General features: G+C 55.6%; 3 protein-coding genes and 1 long non-coding RNA gene across 7 annotated transcripts; 1 reads left to right on the forward strand and 3 right to left on the reverse strand.

The window, feature by feature from the left end:
* Window positions 1-106: 106 nt before the first annotated feature.
* B4galt2 (beta-1,4-galactosyltransferase 2) lies at window positions 107-10119 on the reverse strand. 3 transcript variants are annotated; one of them, XM_015990301.3, is made up of 7 exons: window positions 9844-10116; window positions 7952-8307; window positions 7504-7739; window positions 4092-4282; window positions 3747-3869; window positions 3524-3628; window positions 107-980 (listed from the first exon to the last, which is right to left on the reverse strand). In XM_015990301.3, the coding sequence occupies exons 2-7, from the start codon at window positions 8253-8255 to the stop codon at window positions 830-832; spliced, it is 1110 nt and encodes a 369-aa protein (XP_015845787.3). In that variant the 5' UTR covers window positions 8256-8307; window positions 9844-10116; the 3' UTR covers window positions 107-829. The 3 variants fall into 3 exon arrangements, with proteins under 3 accessions (XP_015845787.3, XP_006997199.3, XP_076420995.1); XM_006997137.3 differs by having other exon boundaries at window positions 9735-10116; XM_076564880.1 differs by having other exon boundaries at window positions 855-980; window positions 3472-3628; window positions 9844-10119.
* A 107-nt stretch (window positions 10120-10226) lies between these two features.
* LOC121827343 (uncharacterized) lies at window positions 10227-15654 on the forward strand. The gene is made up of 2 exons (XR_013049297.1): window positions 10227-10348; window positions 13347-15654. It is a non-coding gene; the product is annotated as an uncharacterized LOC121827343 (long non-coding RNA).
* On the reverse strand, window positions 11151-14121 carry Atp6v0b (ATPase H+ transporting V0 subunit b). Its single transcript, XM_006997136.4, has 8 exons — window positions 13987-14121; window positions 13419-13467; window positions 13137-13220; window positions 12931-13008; window positions 12676-12745; window positions 12510-12561; window positions 12008-12198; window positions 11151-11462 (listed from the first exon to the last, which is right to left on the reverse strand). The coding sequence occupies exons 1-8, from the start codon at window positions 14051-14053 to the stop codon at window positions 11436-11438; spliced, it is 618 nt and encodes a 205-aa protein (XP_006997198.1). The 5' UTR covers window positions 14054-14121; the 3' UTR covers window positions 11151-11435.
* Dph2 (diphthamide biosynthesis 2) lies at window positions 15647-18884 on the reverse strand. 2 transcript variants are annotated; one of them, XM_006997135.4, is made up of 6 exons: window positions 18568-18884; window positions 18208-18320; window positions 17766-17989; window positions 16845-17528; window positions 16582-16758; window positions 15647-16503 (listed from the first exon to the last, which is right to left on the reverse strand). In XM_006997135.4, exons 1-6 carry the CDS (start codon window positions 18712-18714, stop codon window positions 16379-16381), a joined length of 1470 nt encoding a protein of 489 aa, XP_006997197.3. In that variant the 5' UTR covers window positions 18715-18884; the 3' UTR covers window positions 15647-16378. The 2 variants fall into 2 exon arrangements, with proteins under 2 accessions (XP_006997197.3, XP_015845783.3); XM_015990297.3 differs by having other exon boundaries at window positions 18620-18864.
* Window positions 18885-20601: the final 1717 nt, after the last annotated feature.

Below are 20601 nucleotides of genomic sequence, written 5' to 3' on the forward strand. Positions count from 1 at the left end.
TCTCCCACGTTTATTAAGTCCCAAGATGGCCCTGGTCAGGTCACCTCCCCCAACACAAACTGGCTTCGGCGAACCAGAGCCCATTCGCACACAGACACGGAGCTGCTCCATTAACGTTTTTTACTAAAGCACCCACACAAGTGTCTGTGCAACATATAAACATTGAGCAGGCCCTGGGGCTTCTGCCTCCTCTCGAAGGCAGGGAGGCCAGAACCATTGGCTGGTCCAAGCCCGACCTGTCCCCCATGCAAAGGCCAACCCCATGATCCCAGGAACGCAGCACCCCTTCTGGCCCCTCCTGGGGGCACTCCTCAGGAGGTGGCTTACCCAAGCTTGGCCCCCTACCATGTTGAAGGAAAAAAGGTTCCCCTCCCCTGGAAGCATGAGGGGTACCCAGATCTGAGGACTCCCCCTGGAAGAAACGCTGCCCCCTAGTCAAATCCTCCCACCTTTCCAGGCCCTAGGGGACTCAAGGGGGGTGGGAAACTGAGGCACAGAGGTGGAGTGACCTAGCCCAGGCCACTCCGCGAGGCAGTGCAGGGGCTGGCCCAACCCTAACAGTGAGGAGGTTTGGGCTGGGGGAAGTAGGGCAGGAAGAAGGATTGACCTCAGAGAGGGCCATAAAGAGGGGCTTGCCCAGAAGCCCCTCAAAGTGGGTTCTGAAACTTCTAGGTGCAGCTGGCTGTCTATTAAGACCTTCAGAAAGCAGCTCACAGTCTCAGTCTTGGGGGATGCCCCCCCAGAGCAGCTGTCAGGCAGGCTGTAGGTCAGTCCTCTGGCCGGCAACCCTCCACGTCGGAAGGGCATGGAGGGCCTTTGTCCGTCAGTGTCAGCCTTGATTGAACCAGGACATGGGCCGACCGATGTCCACTGTGATGTTGGTGAAGAGAGGCTGCCGAGACACTTCCAGGACTCGGTACCGCACTGATCCAATGCCATCCCACTTCATGCTCATCTTTGTGTTCTGAATCTTACTAAACCTGGAAAGGGAAATGAGTTCGGATCAAGGCTAACAGTCTGCTCCATCTTGAATCTCTGGGGCTAAGCAAGGCACAGGCCATTCTCTCCCTTTAGAGACAGAAGCCCATTGCTCTTACATTTTCTCTCAAAACGAAGACCTCACTCCCTTTGGTCGGAAAGCGTGACTACAATATTCTCACAGGTCTCTCCATTCAGACCTTGACCATATATATAATTTTTATTATTATGGGGGCATGTGTGTAGAGGTCAAAGGACAATCACGTGAACTTGGGCCTTTCCTTCCCCCTTTACATGGTTCTGTGGATTGAACCCAGGACTCCAGGCTTACCCAGGAAGCACCTCTACTCACCGAGCTACCTTGCTGGCTTGACTGCAATATTGGAGGCATTCCCCACGTCCCTCCACTGTAATGTATATCCCTGTGAGACATGTCATCTCTACTCTCCTGACCCCTGCCATCTGTCTCTCTTCCATTAGTAACTCCTTCCACACCGGCTCCTCTATGCCAGACTGCACTCTGGGTTCAGGGACGCAGCCATGAACAGGACATGCAAGGTCCTTTTGCTCACAGCAAGTTTGCCTCACTAAGGAAGAAAGACACTAGGCCAAGGAAACATCAGAGCGCTAAGGGTACAAGGTGAGCAGGATCTGGGGAGAAGTACGTGGCGCTAAGCTGAAGGCAGAGGGGAGAGCATTTTACGCAGAGGTCGGAGCACACAACAAAGGGAAAACAGATTAAGACTAGCTTGTCGGTTAGAGCGTGTATGGGCAGGACTCTCTAAGTCATAATAAGCACTTCATATTCTGTAGCAAGGAGACACCACGGGATTCTTAACCCAGTTTCGGCAGAAATGTAGGATGGACTATGGAAGGGCAAGGAGGCAGGAAAACTTGCAGCTGTCAGGGCAAGATCACAGAGACCAGACTAAGGTAAAGGAGGAGAAGGAGTTAAGCAGATGGGCTCAGATGCTTTGGGGGTGGTACTGACATGCTTTGCTGATGATTTGAACATGGAGGGTGGAGGAAAGAATCCTGGAGAACTCTTAAATTAAGGCAAAGCATATTAGAACCACCATCCAGACTTCCTTAGCCCAGAAATTTCATGCTGTCTAGACATATCTACACCCAAGCAGGCATCACTAATTGATGACCAGCTAATTCTACAATGAGACCCAGGCTCCTGGCATTTATCTGCCTGTCATCCCTTCCCTGCTGACCATGGTTTCATCTAAACCACATGCTTTTCCATTGGCTCCCTGGATCCCTGGGGGTCTCATGCTTCTACCAAATCCCAGCCCCAAGTCAGCCCACAATCTGTCTCTCCATTCCTATAGTCTGAGTTTAGAGCAGAAAAGTCAGGGGACACAGAAGTCCCAATGGTCCTTCTGCCATGTCCCCTCCAGTTTTATAAATTCCTTTCATGAATTCAGGCCTGGTTAATTCTCCCTAGGTCTACCCAGCAGCTAGGCCATTCCTTCACCTTCCTTGAGCTCAGAAAGTAAGCCTGCCAAACAAATTAAACGGTGTCTGTCCCTGTTCAGGGACTTACCGGGACTCTCAGGCCCTCTGGGAAAAAGTTAAAACGCTCCTCGTACTCAACTACACAGCACTGATGCCCCTACTGTGGCCCCTAGCCTTCAGCTGTCTAAGAACCAAATAGCTTCAAGGTTTCCATATATGCATATATGCTCACTCTGACCTACGAAGGCAAGTCCCTACATCCTCTGGCCTTCTCCATCAGCCAGGCAATACAGCACTGGTGAATATATGCCCAAGGGAATGGGAGGCAAATTCTAGTGAATAAGTAAATTTTCAAGGCCCAGTTTATGTTCCCACTACCTCACTCCTTTCTCTGCCAGGAAAGCGGCTGGGTTCTCTGACCTGTGGCATAAGTATTTTCCTTGCCTAGTGTGAGCCTCATAAAGGAGAGCAGGACAGGGATTGGGTGTGACTCCAGAAGGCTTGGCACCACTCAAAGACCTAGGAAGCTCAAGGAGTCTTTGCTTGTATTTCACATGCCTATCAGACCTTTCCCAGCCAGCCACAAACATCCAATGTGGGTATCTCAACCCTAAAAGGAGTTGGCTGCTCTGAGTGGTCTCAACTCTCCCTCCGCGTACTTCCTCTGCTCGGCGCACCTTTGTTGAGCTCCTAGGATCCATGGCCAGAACCCACTACCTGTCATCTGATCTGCTTTGACAAGGCCAGTATAAGCGGGGGTCATCCAAGGTACGTAAGTGGGGTACTTGAGGGCACTAATGGAAATGCAGTCTATGCCATGACAACCCAAGCTGGAATTTAAATTCTAGTCACCTCTAGGAAGCAACCCAGGGGTGCTAGGAGTCACCTTTAGAGGTCAAGGGTCAGGAGCATGAGGGTCATTTCTAGGGACCAGCTGCCTCTAAAAGGCACTTCTCATGAGCCAAGGATGCTCAGAGGCCTCCTCTATGGGGTCAGAGATGAAAGGCATTGGGGATAGTGGGAAGTTACCTCTAGGGAGCAAGGGGTCAGGGGCACCTGGGGTCAGGGGTGCTGGGGTCACCTCTGAGGGTTGGGCTCGTTATGTTTGTCTCGGTCGTGCTTGATCATGCGGTAGCGGCCTATCCGGACATCCGGGCGCGAGATCTTCATCCCAGTCAGAGAGATCCTAGGACGGGCAACAGGCAGACTGAACAGGCACCGGGGCAGGTGAGGAGCCCCACCCGGGTCTGTGACTCCTCGCTCCCTCACCCAGCCTGCTCTCGGCCGGCCCCACCTCTACTTACCGGTTGAAGATGTCGTCATCCTCACCGCCCCAGCCCCAGTACTCGTTGGGAAAGCCGTTGATCCTCAGAAACTGGGCCTTACTCAGGCCTGACACACCTCCGAAGTAGCTGGCGTAGGGCAGCCTAGGACACGGGAGAGCGGGTGTTAGGGTCACGAGGGGACGCCAAGATGCGTGATCACAGATGGCGCGTGGGGAGATCGTGTGCCTAGCACCCAGGGAAGAGCGACATTACACAGAAGGATCCGAGCCAGGGGCCAGAGGCTAGGAAGGCACTGAAGCCGGAACTGCGGGTCTGGGTGAAGTGGGGGTGGGTAGGTCCGATGCTTTGCTAAGTAAGTCTCACCGGAAGCCAAACTTGTCCATGGCGATGGCAAAGTGGCGGGGCTGGTCACCACAACGATACAGATTGCGGTCATCCATAGGGACCAGGTCCACGTCACTGAAGATGAAGCAGTCATAGGTAGCGTCCTCCTTCAGCGCCTCTAGGAAGCCTACGTTGAGCAGCTTGGCCCGGTTGAAGGTCTCCTCACCATGCTGGTGGGTGGGTGGACGGATGGGCACAGATCAGCTCTGGGTCCGTAACCAGCAAGTACCTGCCACTTGCGTTCCCAGCGTTGTCCCCCATTCCCACAACTCCCTCACAGTCTCAGGTTGATTTCCCCATCCAGAGACCCTTTACAGTTTGGCTCCAGTCTCCAATTTGGTATTGCCAGATTCTATGGCCCAACCACATTATATTCCTTAGACACCACAGAACACAGGGGACCTTTTGTTACCGGGCACTGGAGGTGGTTAGCAGTGCCCCTGTCTAGAATGCAGTGCTCTAATAGTCAGACTCATGCCAGCAAAGGCCGACTTCTGAGCAAACCTCCATTTATACCGGGGTCCACTAAACCACTAGAGAGTGTTCACCTCATCCATTCAAACACGCCCCGTGACTTTCTTTGTGTCACATGAGCCTCCTCCGTGCCGGTGGAGAGTCTACAGATGAGTAGCCCCGGTCTACCTCCCTACTGAGCCTACAGTCACGACGTGACACACATAATGAACGCCCTAAGTGACCAGCACGGGAACAGCTCCTCTGGCCCATTTCAATCCACGTCCAATTCCCTGGGCGGCCTGAGACAACACTGGACTGTGCTGGATGATCCTCTCCTCCCTCAAAAAAGACAAGCAACGGGCTACATATAGGCAATCACACTTCTGTGAGCTGAGGGCCCAAAGAAATAGGACTGCCGGGCTTTTGGCCACACAGGCCCAGGCGACTCTGGACAGAGAGGGGTGGATCTGACAAGAATTGGCCCCTCGGCGTCTGCTACAACCCATACCGAAGACAGAAGCCTCTGGAGCTGGCATCTGTGAGTGGTGCCTCACCAGGAAAGGAGAAACAGCGGCCTCTCCCGGCCCTGGCCAAACCTGATAGGCAGGAGCTGCTCCTGGAACACTGACCTGACCAGGACACCCGCTCACTGCCTTCCCCTCCTTCCCGACATGTTCTCCTCTACCAACCCTGAGAGGGATTGGCAGCTTTCTCCCAAGCCCTCAGTGTTCTTCCAGTCTCTCTCATCAGCCAGGAGCCCCTGGTCTTTCCCACACGGCTCATAAACACGCTCGGTTTTCTCTCTCTAGAAAAAAAAAAAAAACAACCCCCCCCCCGCCATCCCCCTACCTTTTGCTTTCCCGTCTCAGCAGAGATTTTTTTTGTCTTTTAAGAGTTGTCTCCAATTAGTTATTTTGTCAAATCTGATTCCTTCCTCAACCCACTGCAATCTGCTGCCGCCCCCTCCATGCCCCTGAAATGGCTCTCACTGGGCCCACCTTGTTGCTAAATCCACTGGACGCACTTGGTCCACATCCCTGACGCCCCCGCGACACTCACACAGCTGCCACACTTCCTTCCCGCTACTGGCTGCGGGGCTCCCAGGATATCCCTCTCCAGGGTCTCCTGACACCCTCCGGTCCGTCTCCTGGGCCTCTGCGGCCGCTTTCCTTCCCCCATCTAACCCTGCAATGATGCCCTGCCCACCCCCAACACGCCATGCTCTGTAGGTTTGAAGAACCTTCTGGCTGGTGAGATGGCTCAGCAGATACAGCAATTCCTGAATGAGCCTGACGACCTGGGTTTGATGCCAGCACTTCACAAAGTTATCCTCTAACCTTCCCAAGTGTTCTACGGTTGGTTATTCACACACACACACACACACACACACACACACACACACACACACACTAAAACTCACCCATCTCTACATTATGGGCTAGTGGAGCAGCTCAGTTGGTAAACCGTTTGCTGCACAAACCTGACAACTGAATTTGATCCATGGAACCTCAATCCCAAAACCCATGTAAAGGGGGAAAGGGAAGAACTAACCCACAACGTTGTCCTCTGATCTCCACATGGGTGCCATGGCTTGAGTGTGTACATACACACAAATGTTACACAATAAAGAAAAAAATGAGCTGGGCAGTCTGGGCTCCTGTGCCAGGACTTGGGAGCCTGGTCTACAGAGCGAGTTCCAGGACAGCCAGGGGTATGTAAGTTGAAACCCCTTATCGAAAAATAAGCACAAAACAAAAATGTCTGCACACTAGTGTTTCCATATCCCCGTTTTCATCACAGACCGCCCTCCTAGGTCCAGACTTACAGTCTGTCTGCAGAATGCCCCTCCTCTACTTCCCCAGGCTCTCAACCCTCCAGGCAAGGCAGCATCCCCAGACACTCTCCTCCAGATGTGGCCTGGCTCCTCCATTCTCCCATCCCACTCACAGGTGTAGCTATGAACACAGCAGACGCCAGGACTAAAATCCCTGCTTTGTTGCGACATCTCTTCTCTCTCCACTTTTACGCTGCCCCGCCCATAAGCACATCTTTTTTGGCTATTGTCATCTCTCCCTAATTGGTCACACTGCCTCTGGGCATCCTCTCCCTCTTTTCTTCACATACAATCACGGCCACAGACACAGGTTACTCCCACTTCAGACGATGGTGCCCCACCAGTTCAGGCTAGACCTCACTGCCAAACACACCTCTCAAGCTCTTCTCGACATGGCCTCCCCAACTAACTATTCCTCCAGCTAAGCTTTGCTACCCAGCCTGTATGCTGGACTCCACCCCTCAGCTCAGTCCCCAAAGGCAAGGGATCAGTTCTCTTGCTCAGCCCTGGTCTTCCGGCCCCTCCTCCTAGAAGGTCACCTCCCCCTGGTCCTGACAACTTCTCTGACAACTGTAGGGCTGAACCAGGCCTGTGTCCCCACTGCACTTACTCCAGTTCCAAACATATACCTTCCTCCTTACCAGGGCCTCCCTGAGACCGACGGTACTCCTAGCCAGAGCTAAGATGCTGTACTTAATGTTTCAGACTTCCTGTATTTTTCAGGGTCTAACTCTCCCTCTCTTCAAGGCCCTTGACATTGCCTCCTGGCTGGTGCACACTAGGCCTCTACCACCTTTGTTCTGACATCTCTTGTCTCTCTACTGTTTTACAGTGACATCCCAAAGAGATGTCAAAACACGGTACACACAAGAGCACGTGCCAACATTTATATGCTCATATTCCCTTCCACACACGTAACCTTCCTGAGTTCACTGACAGACACGTACCCCCCCACCCCGTATCCACGTAGACTCACACAACCATCAACAGGCAAGGACCCACAGATTTCTCCAGCCTTACGTGTGCACCAGCAGGCGCATCCACAGGTACATGTGCATTCCTTGATGGCTAGTGCTCAGCCAAGGGCCACAGACCACGCACCTGGTTGATGACATAGATCCCGTAGCGCAGCCGCTGCCGCCTCAACATGGGGTGCAGATAGTGGAGCCAATAGCGTAGGTGGTGCTCCCGGTGTCTAAAGGGGATGATGACTGCCACCGTTTGGGCTGGGGTGCAGTCAGGTGGTGTATAGCGGCCTCCCAGGAGCACGCCTGGGTTCTCCCTCTGCACCCGCTCCAGAGGCATGGGTGAGGTGAACTCGATGACCACTCGGCCCACTGCAGGCAGGACAGTGTCAAGAGTCAGGGCCTGTGCCAGAATCCAGGGACACTAGCCACCTGGGAGTGGGCAACCGAGCCCCAGGAATAGCCCTTTCCATAGCTCTGGAGCCTCGGGGGGGCCCCCATGGTCTAGCACTCCAGTCCCTAGTCACACTGGTAGGATCCTCTCCCCACCCCTACAACAGGTAGGCCCTACTCTACAGGCTCACCAAGACCAGGTGGCACGTCAGGACAGGGTGGGATGGCCGGAGCTGTGGGGCCAGGCCGGGCACTGGGCACTTCAGGAAGCCCAGAGCTAGCGGCAGTGGCATTGGGCCGAGAGCAGTTGGTGCTGCTGCTGGATGCAGGGTAGAGGGCATGGGCTGGGCTTCGGGTACTGAAGCGGCTGAAAAAGGCCAGGTGCTGGGCGTAGACGTCAAAGTAGAGGATGACGGCCACGAGAAAGTGCAGCAGGCAGAGGAGGAGTACAGCCTTGCAGACCCGCTCCAGCGTCCCCCCCAGCAGTCTGCTCATCCCGCAGGTGGCCAATGGCCTGCCCAGTGGGCCCAAGCATCTGGCTGCCAGCCTGAACAGGGGGAGAGAGACAGATCCCACAGGTCAGGGCAGGACAGGTCATGCCACCCACCTGCTTCCTACTCGGCTGCTCATTCACAGACCCCCTAGTCTCACTTACCTGTCACATACCTTGAAGCTCATGAATTTGTTTGTACACAACGGTCCCCCTGGCGACTCAGGGTCTGCTATCCCGGACACACCCCAGCACTGAGCCACCCATACATACACACGGACCCTCACTGTACCACTCCATACACTCATACTCACAGCAGTATGGACAGGTGAACTGGATTAGACAGGATTGCATCTCGGCACCCAACCACTTTTATCTACAGGCTCCATCTGCGCCCCAGAGACCAGACACCTCGCAGGGTAGAATTCTCAACCCAGGACACATGGTTTAGGGAATGGTCAGTGACTGAGTGCCTATCACATAGGAAGACTTCGCACTAAGATTTCATTTAGTCCTTGCAAGGGTCCCGATGGGAAGTCATTCAGACCGATGGCAGGTTTGGGCATTCAAGTCCCAACAGTAAGCAGGCCTGACCAACTGGGACCAGGCTGAGAAGGGGCCTTCAGCATTCAGGGGGCCCAAAATGGAGAGGGTGTTTCAAAGGATCCTTCCAGTTGGAACAAGGGGTGAAGTCGAGTGCAGGGCTAGGGAGAGACAGCCCTCACCTAAGATCTTAGGCTGGCTCTGGAGCCTCATCAGCCAAGTTAGTTCTCCTTTCTGAAATGGAGTATGCTTGGGCCCTGGAGGAGGAGGAAAGTTCTTAGGATGGCAGAGGTGGACAGGGGGTGGAGGTGGTGGAGGTGGTGGTGGTGCCTGTCTGTCTTGCTTGGGTCAGGAGCTCTGTTGCAGTTCCAAAAGGTCAACAAATAACTTCTGCTCCTGGGAGCAGAATATCTCAAACATACACAGAATCACAGACAGCTTTAGCACCAGCAGTAGGCACCCACACTCAAGGGACACACAGAGACCTACATATAGAGCCAGACACACTTGGGGTGACAGTAACATACAAGCCACATACATCAACAAACCGCGGCTCCCGGACTTACACAAGCTTAGCCATACACCCAGACCCACGTGCAAGTATTCCCACCTCTCCCTCCGGGGCAGGGGCTCTGGGATCAGGCTAGCCACCAGTCTGAGGGGTGCGTCTGGGCGGGGCTGGGAGGCTGAACACGTGGCACCCCGGGACGGGGGAGGCAGCAGAGGACAGGTGGGTGTGGAGCCCCGGGGAGGGGTGCATGCAGTGGGGGATGTGGATGTGGGGCCGGGGGCCCCGAGCGCCTCCGCCAGACACAAGGCCGGGGCGATCGAGGACAATGAGGGAGGCCGGCTGGGGGCGGACGCAGGAGCCCGGGAGGCTAGCGGGATGGGGGTAGGGTGGGGTGCAGCCAGGCCAGGGGCAGCGCCGGCGCCTCGCTCACCAGGTCCTGGGCTGGGATCTGGGGCGGCGCGCGGGCGGCCCCTTAGTGGGGCTGGGTCTGGAATGTCGGGGCCCCGGGCTGGGGGCTGCGCGCGCCCTCCTCCTCTCACCCAGCGCTCGGGGCTCAGCAGGGGGCGCCGCTCCAGCTTGGGTAGGGATACCGGCTCCGGCAGCTGCGGACGGCTCCGTCCCCCATGGTCCGGCCCCACCGCCCGGTCAGCGGTCCCCGCGGCCCCCGGGCCACCTCCCGCCGCCGCCGCTGCCGCTGCCGCCGCCGCCGCCGCCGCGGGCCATGGAGCCGAGCCGCCCCGGGAGGCAGGGCGGGGCCGGGCAGACCCGCGGACCGGCGGACCGACGGACCACTGCGCTGCCGCCTCCCTCCCGCGCTACGGCTCCTCGGAGGGGCAGGCCAGGCCCGCGCGCCCGCGCGCGCGCCCCCGCGGCCCCCGCCTCCAGCGCTCCCGCACGCGCCGCGCGCCGCTCCACCGCCCGCCCCTGCTGTTGGCCCTGCGCGGCCCAGGCAGCGGGGAGACGTTGATGCGGATGCCCGAGACCCAGGAGAGGCGCGGGAATCAGTCAGGTTCCTCCACCAGCTTGCCTTAGGGATGGAAAGAGGTCAGGAGCCGGCTGGCTAGGTCCCTCAGCTCGATGGGACGGGGTCTCGATAGTGCGCAGCCTGTTGGCTAGGTCCCCCCCAGGTCGTGGGGACCGGGTCTCGATAGTGCGCAGCCTGCTGGCTAGGTCCCCCCCAGGTCGTGGGGACCGGGTCTAGATAGTGCGCAGCCTGCTGGCTAGGTCCCTCAGCTCGCTGGGACGGGGTCTCGATAGTGGGCGACTCAGACAAGGGGTTAGGGCCTTGCCAACTCTTTCATGGGCGCAGGATTCAAGGTCAGCCGACCAGGGCTGCCTGCTGGGTAAGACCCTTGAAGGTGTTGACTAAAAATGACTTCTGGGGTAGGAGCAGGTTGGGTAAGATTAGGAAACAATCTAGAATTGGAGAGGTATGGGCGGACTGAACAGGGCCCCAGGAATTGAGATCAGAGAAGAGGTTTCTGGAAGAGTTTAGGTGTTCATACAGGACTATAAAGAGAAGATAAAAATTGGGCTCCAGGAAGACAAGCTGTAGGGAGTCTCAGGAGTTCGAAGCCTGAAAGGTGAACTAATTAGCTAATTCACTTGGGTCCAGTGCATAAGGGTCCAAGGGCATCGGGCTAGGAAGATCCTAGAGCTGAGACTTTTCAAGGAAGAGGCTCCCTGCTATAGTCAGCCTAGCGCCCTGCCCTCACCACCCAGGGGCTAGCACTGTCCAGAGCAGAGATGGTGTGTACAGAGAGAAAGTTACAAGAGGTTGACGTGAGCGCACAGGCCCTACCCTTCTTCTGTGTGAGGTGTCGCAAAGGGCCAACAGAAGTCTCCATGACCGGGACAAATAACAAGTTTATTTCACAAACACTAGGAAGATGGGCTGGATGGGGGGTAGAGGACACAGGTGCACAGCTGTACACAGTCACCATCAGCAGCCCACCCCCCACACCGGGGTTCAGGCTGGACTGCAATGCCTTCGAAGTCAACAGGCAGCCGGAGGTGAGTGCAGGAGGGCCCTGAACACCAAGCCCAGGAAAGGCTAAGGGATACAGCTCCAGCTGTCCCAGGAAAACCAGCAATAAATAACAGCGAGGCACGGCCCCATCATTCAGATCACCTAGTCACCCATCTTCACTCTGGAGGTCTGCAAAAGAAGAACAGGACAGATCAGGCAGCGGCAGTGATAAGATAAGAACCAGCAGGACAGTGGGTGGATAGACAGACCACAGATGACCGTACAAGGACAGACACACTATAACAGACAGGCATGGATAGTGCCAGTGTCCCCAAGAGTCAACCCAGTCATGTTTAGACCTTCAGGTTGGTCTTTTAGTCACAAACCCACACACTGACAAAATACAGAGTTCAGACATGCCAGTCTACTGACAGGCATGCCACGTACATATAATATGCACATAGACCCAAGTGCCTATCAAGTCAAGACTGTCACAGATATCCCACCCCAGGCTTTATCACAAAGAAGACATTTCCAGAGGCGGCAGCAGAGAGGGAAAGGATGGAAATAGAGGGGCTAAAGGAGAGATAAACACAAAGCAACAGACGGGGAACCAGGAGATGGGAAGGGTTCCACAGTTACGGGTGGGGGAGGGAGGGGCTTTTATTGCTCTCAAAGCAGAGTAGGGCTGGGGACAAGGACAAAGACCACAGTTCCCAGGGGGAATTCAGCACCTGAAGGATTGCGACGATGACCCCAAAAAGGCCAATGGCACTGCCAAAGATCTCCACGATGAGAATCTTTACAAAGAGGCTGGGGTTCTGTGCATCAGCTAGGGCGGCCCCACTGCCCACGATGCCCACGCAGACTCCGCAGAACAGGTTGGAAAGCCCGACTGTGAGGCCAGCCCCAAACATGGAGTAGCCTGGAGGATAAAAGGCAGCTCGAGTGAGGCCAAGACAAGCACAGGAGATGCCGCCCCATGGGCTGATGGGCCATCCCACCCCAACTCTGTAAAGCAGGCCAAGCAGCTGAGAATCTAGGAGTCTGAAGCTGGGAAGTCGGAGCTCGGAGCGAGTGTGTAGATGAGGGTGTGGGGATGCCTCACTGTGCAGTTATGTAGTGCTGGCTGGCTTCTTAACCCTGCCTGCCACTGCCTCCCAGTCATGGGATAAAAGGGCCCACCCTTTTATACCACCATGCCTGGCAAGACCGAGCTTTTTGCTACCCACTCACCTGCATGGTAGTTTCGATGGCCAATGGCCTTGGGGTCAGTAGCACTGAAAGGCTGAGGAGGACAGGCCATCAGAAACCATCCCCTAGTGCACCTACCTTCCCTCTCCTCCAATCTTTAGGTAAAGCATAAACCCTTGGGATGGATTGCCCTCTGCTTTTCTCTTACCTCAGCCATGTTGCTAATGACAATTGCCATGATGATGCCATAGATGGCCACAGCTTCACAGAAGATAATGCTGTCGATAGTAATGGTAAAGGTGGGGGGCAGGGTGAAGAAAAGAGGTGAGAAGGAAATCAGCCATTTCTTCAGAAAATCCCCAGCCAACTTTCCTTGACTCACGATGACAGACTGGTCAGGAGCCAGACTGTCACCAGACCCCCATCACAGCTGGTTTTGACAACCCAAAGCCCTCAGACTTACCTAACCAAGTTCTTGGTCTTGATTCTGGGGGCCTTCACCCCACCCCCAATGATGGAAGAACCGGTAATATAGATGCCCCTGGAGGAAGGGTAAGAAACGGATGAAAGGAGCCCAAGTAGTCACTGTCCCCAGGATGATTAAGAACCCAGTGACAACCACGGGCCACGACTCAGAGCCTGCCACTCACTAGTCCCACCGACACTCACCAGGCTGCTCCGACCACAGACAGGGAGATCGCTAGGCCAATGCCCAGATTCGACCACATGAAGGGAGAAGTTTCGGTCAGGAACCTAGTGTGGGAAGAGGGAAGAAAGCGATTCGGCTGTGGTCAGGAAAGGGCACGGCTGGGGAGAGCACACCAGCTCAGCTCCCACCCAGCTCCAGCCCACCAGTCCTGGACTTCCTATTTCCCAAAGGTCTGTGTGTCTGAAGAGCCGGGCTGGGGCTCAAACTCCACAAAGAGAGCGGCTCCTAGGAGAATCCCTTACCATGCCACATCAAAGCGGAAACCCAGGTCAAAAATGGTGTAGCAGATTCCTGCAGCAACGAGAAGAGGAGTCAAGGGCTGCACTTCGGAGGCACATTCTCCAACCTCGAGAGACACTGCCCAACTGCTTGACACATCTATCTCGGTAGAATCCCGGGGCGAAACAGCACCTCCGCCCAGGCCTCCATTTTTTTTTCTTTGCCACTCCCTAGGTAACCCGCCTTCCTCGATGACACCAAACCCCTCCACGGGCGAGGGTGGGGGGGTGGGGATAGGTCGGAGAACAAGCGCTGCGCCCGGGGCCGCGCCAGATCCCGCCGGCCCAGTTGCTGTTTACCCAACAAGCCGAGAAGGGGGAGGGCGAGGAGAGAAAAGAGGAAGCAGGGCGCCCAAGTCTGCGGCTCGAGGACAAGAGGGGGCCGGCAGTCACGGCCCTGGAAGGGCCAGCGTGGCTCTCCCAGCCCGGGGTCGGCCTCCCAGGTTGCGGTAGGGCACGGCGCCGGGCCGGCTCTGGCTGCCACCTGCCCCCGCCCCAGCCGGCCAGCCCCGCCAGCCCGAGCCCCGCTCACCCACGACGATCATGCAGGCCCAGAAGGCCACGAAGATCCCGGTGTAGAGCAGCGCCAGCCCCGTCATGGCAGCAGCGACGGCAGAGGTCGGATCGGTGGGACCTGGGAGAGCACGGAGACCACCGTCCGCCCCGCAGTCTGTTGGGCCCGCCCCGCAGTTCCACCTGACCGACGCACGTGACGCGCCGGCTCACGTGACCCCCGCGCGCAGTGGCTGGCTGGCTGCGGTCGGGCCGCGGCCGACGTCGTGCCGCGGAGCACTGTGGTAGTTGTAGTCTCGCCCGGCGCTCTCCTCGCCAGGTACGGGCTCTCCACCTGAGCCGCCAGTTCCCTAACCTGCCCAGTGGACTTGCCGTTTATTCTCCAACCGCTGCAGATCCTTCCGGTCTTTTCCAGTCCTACCTAGTTCTAGGAAGGTGCTGGACCGTTCCCTCTGCTTGAAGGAGGATTTCATGGCCTTCACACTGGCGAACATCAGAGGTCATTCTAGGTTGCCTTTCCCAATCCAGAGGCAGGGTGGAGTGCCCGCTGTGAGCCCCCACGATGTCCAGGTGGTGCTTCCAGGGCCATGCCATTCTCCTGCTCAAATGCCCCTTGGTTCCTAGTTCACTCAGAAATACGGTGTGCAAAGCTACTGTGCTCCCAGGCGCCTCACGCATTCTGCGGCCAGATTACCCTCCTAGCTACTCCTGTCAGTCATGGCCGCCCTCGTTTCTTTAACACTTGTTCACCCTGTTTCTAGTTCCTCATGTGCCCCACTCTCTAGCTTCCAGTCTTTGCTCACCTTCAAAGGCCTTCCTTACCCATTCTGTGTAATTTCCAACTCCTCTCTCTAACAACCCTTCCTCTTTGGCAGCTTTTTGTTTTCCCGTAATCTTATCACCACTTGAGATACTACGTTTTGTGTCTGTCTGTCTGTCTATCCTCCCCAGGAGGTGGAAGCGCCATGGTTTCTGTTGTACTCACTGTGTGTCTAGTGCCTGGCATACAGATGGGTCCTCCGGACATGGTAGAATACATGACTGGTGCTCACTTTAACCCGGTTCCCATGGCGGTTTACAGCTCCGCCTCTACCATTAGCCTGGACACTACATGATCTGGACAGTGCCATATAAGATTCTTGGGTGATGTGGACAACAATACGTAAGTTCTGCTGGGATTCAATAAACACACCCCAGTGCTGGGAATTAAATCCTAGGGCCTGGGGTTCAGCACACACACACACACACACACACACACACACACACACACACACACACACCATTGCTGGGAATTAAACCCTAGGCCTACACATTACATAAGCACTCTGCCAAGCTACCTCTCCAGCCCAGCAACTCGACTTTGGTTGAAGCACCCACCATGTTGACTGGTCTGTGTTTAGGTCCAAATGTTCTTTTCACTCATATTATTCTAACATTTTTTTCTCTACAAGATCCAGCTTAGGACTGCCGTCTGGGATGCCTCTTAAGTCCCCTTCAAGAGCCTGCTATGAGATCCAGCTGCCCTTGGGGCTCCCTTCTTCACATACAAGTCTATTCCATGGGGTCACTATTCCTTCCCAACCACACTTTGAGGACAGGAATCTGGCTAAATCTAACTCCCATATCCATCCACAGGAACTGTATAGAATTGAGGTGTGATGAATAAAGAGAAACAAGAGGAAAAGTATTCAGTTTATTTGAGTTTCTTTGGTTCCCCCAGAGACAAGTCTGCGTCAGCATAGCCCGGCGCTGTCCCACAGAGCTTTGTACTGTGACAGGATTGTCCCGCATGTAGCCATGTGAGCGCTTTATGTGATCAGTGTAACTGAGAAACTGAGTTTTTCATCCACTTTAAAATTGCAAAAGCCATGTGTCTAATGAATACTGTCTTTGTGTGGGTCTCGATGAGTGGTTCTCAATTAGAAGCAGTTACATCTGCCAACATCTGGAGATAATCTGGGTTGTCATAGCTTGGGGGTGGGGATGCTTCTGCTCAAGCTGAACATCCCACCATACACAGAATAGCCTCCGCAGTACAGAGCGACTCTGCCCAGAATGTCCAACAGTGCTGAGGTGGAAGAACCCTGGTCTGGATCATCTAACTCCTGCCCCTGAACAAGAGCAGAACTATATACCTGCACACCAGGAACTGAGGTCAGCCCCAGGCCCAGGCCGCTGACAGATGGGCCCAGGAAAGCCCTGGAACTTTTTTCCCCCACCAGTCTAACCGGCGTTTATTGCACTGATGCGCGCTGAGGCAGAGCCAGGGCAGGCTAGACAGCACCTCGGGGAGGAGCTACCTGCATGCCCTCTGTCCGGGCTCCTTCAAGCATCAGTGCGAGAGGACGAGACGCTGGTTCAGGGAGCACGCGGCCGCAGATGTGTCTCTCTGTGACTGGCCAGGGATGGCATCAGCTGCTCCCCTCATCCTCATAGGCAATGGCAATACCCCGTCTTCCGCGGACAGCTTCTTTCACTGGTGTCTGGCCCAAGCGGGGCTCCAACCCCTGCCAGCTCCGGGCACTAAGGAACGAAGCTGTAGAAGGAATGAGAACAAGCTGTGTGGGCTGGACCTGGACAAGAAGCTAGCAGGGGCAGATATTAGCACACTTACCCACAGGGCTGCTCTCAGCCAGCTCCAGCTGGGGCCTTGGAGCGAGGGCAGAACACCCAGTGCCATTTGATGCCTTCCAAGAAGGTGGCGGTCGGAGTTCCCCAGAAATGAGCGACATGTCTGGGGTGTCCCACAACTCGGACTCAGGTGGCGGGAGGGGCACATGGAAGGGCGAGCCTGAAATGGACAGAAAAGATAGCTATCCCGGCTCCTTGACTCCGAGCCCCAACTTTCAAGCTGAGATGCGGGCCCCCACCACTCACCGGGCAACAGCTCTGCATAATGTGTGAGGTGGGGAGCCAGGCCTGGAGGTGGCCAGGCAGGGTTACAGGCAGCCTCCAGTTCACAGGGTGTCAACACAGGCCGCAAGAAGCCACCTGGAGGCTGGGGGGCTAGGGCTCCCAGAGGACAGGCCAAAAGCACAAAGATGTCCATCTCAGGGAAGTTGGCAAGCTTAGCAGGCGTGGGCCTCCCCAGGGCCAATACATAGCTGCGCTTTCCAGCGGCCTCTGTCAGTTCCCGCAAGTGTGCCAGGGCCTCGCGGTGCTGAGCTACACCCAATGTGCCCGCCAGCAGCCCTACGACACGGGCATCCCTGGCCCTCTCGACAAGATACAGTCTTCGTGCTCTTAGCCGCCCAGCCTGGGCACCCTGGTCTTGGGTCCGTCCTGTGTTTGGACAGCAGGAAATGAAGGGCCGTCCTGGTGTCCATCCCAAGAGCAGTCTGCTCAGATCCGGATCGAGGATGGGGTCAGAGCTGGCCTGAGAACCTCCCACATAGAAGGCACCATATTCTTCCAGGCACCTTCCCGGGCTCAGGGGGAAGCGTCGTCCAAAACGCTCCAGGGGCTCAGGCTGTGAACTTGGGGACCCCACTGGCAGGGGAAGAGCTGGGCTGGAGATGAGCAGATCTTGGTACTTGGGGCGCAGGAGAGTGGCCAAAGCCTCTGAAAGAGAAGGAGATGGCATCAGAGTTGAAGTGTGGCAAAGCAGGAGATGCCTCGTCCCCAGGTGACTAAAAGTGACCCTTAGCACAAACTAATCCCCAGGTGACTAAATGTGACCCTAAGCACAAACTAAGCTAAGCAGCTATCAGGAGCTCTGTGGAAGTGTGCTCAATGGGGTAAATTAAGGCATGCAGCCACGGACCTACCCCTCCTTCCGTCGCAGGTATAATTTCTCACCTAGGGCATGGGCACAAGCTGGCTCACTCAGCAGTGCCACCGGTGCTGTGGGATCTGGGTTCTGGGCTTCAAAGGCCTTTGCACAGAGCTCTAAGGCAACAGAACGCTGACCCAGAACGAAGGTGACAGGCAGCAGGCGGGCAGGGGGGCTCAAGCAGGCAGGACCAAAGTGGACAAGGGCTTGAGCGCCAGCCTGCTCAGCACCCAGAACATCCACACAGCAGCTGCAGGAGAGAGAGTGTTGGTGAGAGGCGTTCTCTACCCGGAAAGGGTTGTCATCGATGGGAACATGTTAGGAATTCACTGTCACTGCGGGGAAACTGGCATTAGGAGCGTCTCATCATTATGCAAACAGTCACTGGAGGCAGACACTGTCAGCAAGGAAACCCCGCGGGGCCTGGATCCTCAGACCTGACCACTTACTCCCAGCACAAGTTCATACCTGCCATAGGCCGTGTCCCCTAAAATGAACATCTTAGATCCCGTGACTTCCTCCAGCCGCGCAGCCACGGCTCCGGCATCTCCCAGTAACTGGTCAGGGAACTGTAAGGCCACCTGTAAACACAACCATAAAGTCAGCAACAACCAAACTCCTCCACCAAGAGCGTCTACGAAAGAAACACTCAAGTTTCGAAGATCCTACTTCCGGAGGGACACTCCGCCCCACGGAGTGGCGGTGGTCCGTTCGACGCGGGCGGACTCGCGACTTCAACCCACCAGTCCTCATGTAGCATCCCCAATCCCAAGCCCTCAATCCATGCCCAGAGGCGAACCAACCCTCCCTTTCTAAGCTGGCCCTCACCCGCTGACACCCTAAGTCGCAGACAAATTTCGCGACTCGCTCCAGCTCGTACACTCGGTCGAGGTCTTCTGGCGGGGTGAACAGTCCTGGGACGCCCGCCTCCCGCTGAAGGGCCTCCTCGGCGGGGCTGCTGAACGTAGACTCCATGGGGTGGGGCGAGGTGCAGCTGCGCCCTCAACAGTCTTCGAGGTCACAGCAGTTTTGTTGGTGGCTCGGGACCAACCTGTCCACGGGCCCTAGGATCCACGTCCTATGCTTCCAAACTCCCGGTTCTCCATTTACACATGGACCTGCGGAGATTACTTCCGGGTTGAGGCGTGCCCACAGAGAACCAATCACCAACCTCATACTCAGGACCAACCGGAAGTGCCGCGAAGCCTTGTGGGTGTTGTGGTTCCACAGGCTACTTCCCGGGTACTCTCAGGTCAGCCTGCGGTGCCCTGTGGAACGTCCTTTCCGTTGGCCACATTAAGTATCTCATGTGTAATAAAGTTTGTTTTTAGTGTGTGTCTGCGTGTGTGTGTGTGTGTGTGTGTCTGCGTGTGTGTGTGTGTGTGTGTGTGTGTGTACACATGTGCATACAGTGAGAGCAGGGGTCCTTGAAGATCCAACTCAGGTCTTCAGATTGGGCTGCAAGCTTCCTAATCGACCAAGCCATCTCACAGACCCCATAATTTGAGACAGGGTCTTGCTGTGTAACAGAAGCTGGGTCTCTCTGTACTGCATAATTTCCAACTCGGTGCCCACTGCTTGGGTTTAAGTATTTGTGGGTGGGCACTTACTGCCAGGCGTTGTAGGAATCAATGTATCTGTGCCCTTTGCCTTGTCTGCTGGAGGATTGCCCCAAGGGTCCAATTATAACTATACCTGTTACCTTCACAGTCTGTCAATCAAACACTGAGCCCTTGCTCAATTCATCAGGCACTACATTCTTAGGAGCAAGAATCATCCCATGTTATAGATAAGGAAGCAGATTTGAAGTAACTAATAAGACACAATAGGTCAGTGGCATAATCGCATCAAAACCAGTTCTACTGACTTCAGAAACTGGGCTGTAGACCCCACATTAATTCTCTCTCCCCACTTCCTTGGGACTGAACCCAGGGCCTCACACATGCTAGGCAGGAGCAGTACTGCTGAGCTGTATCCTCAGCCTACATTCTCCAACCTTACATACACTACTTTGTCCTGAGGGGGGCGGGGAGGGACAAAGGCTCTTAACATGATGCAATGGGGTAAAAGGGCTGAAAACATGTCACTCATTTCTGCATCCTCCAGGAGAGATGAGAAGTCAGGATGGGACTGGGAGGGGGTGGAGAGATGGCCCAGTGCCTAAGAGCACTTGGTGTTCTTGCAGAGGACTGGGTTCAGTCACCAGCACCCACATGGTGGCTCACAACCATTTGTTACTCCAGTTCTAGGGATCCCTCTTCTAATACCTGCAGGTAACTACACTCGTGTGGTGAACTCATATATTCAGGCACGCATACACCTAAGATTTTTAAAAACTGGGGCTGAGAAGGAGTGGGATGATAAACGAGAAAGCATTAGAGACAGATGCGAGCTGGCTCAGGAAGACACTGGATGAAAAAGGAAAGGACGGAATCAATACAAAAGCTGGGAAAAGAACAGAGGAGTGGGCTGCAGGTCCCCCATGAGTGCACGCAGATGTCACAGATGGGAGCGGGGAGAACTCAGCTCTGCTCTTCAGATCTTACTGACAAGACTGGGACACCAGAAAGGCAGGGAAAGAAAGGCGTCCCACAGCCCGGCGCTGTCCATGGTCCTGAGGAGCCCCACGTTAGCGTTCCTAAGAGGGCAGGGCTGGCTTCCCAGGCAACACTAGGTGACATCCTCCTGTAAGGGCTGAAAGGCCTTGCAGCCCCCCACCCCCACCCCGCCCTACTTTGTACAGCCCCCTTGACCATGTGCAAGTTCGGGTTCTCTAAAACACCTCATCAGGCTGCAGGTGGTACACTAGTCATGGCCCAGCTCTCTGTCCTCTCGCAATGTACTCGATAAAATATCTCCTCC

The sequence above is a fragment of the Peromyscus maniculatus genome, chromosome 2 (genome assembly GCF_049852395.1).
Source record: "Peromyscus maniculatus bairdii isolate BWxNUB_F1_BW_parent chromosome 2, HU_Pman_BW_mat_3.1, whole genome shotgun sequence".
Taxonomy (NCBI): domain Eukaryota; kingdom Metazoa; phylum Chordata; class Mammalia; order Rodentia; family Cricetidae; genus Peromyscus; species Peromyscus maniculatus.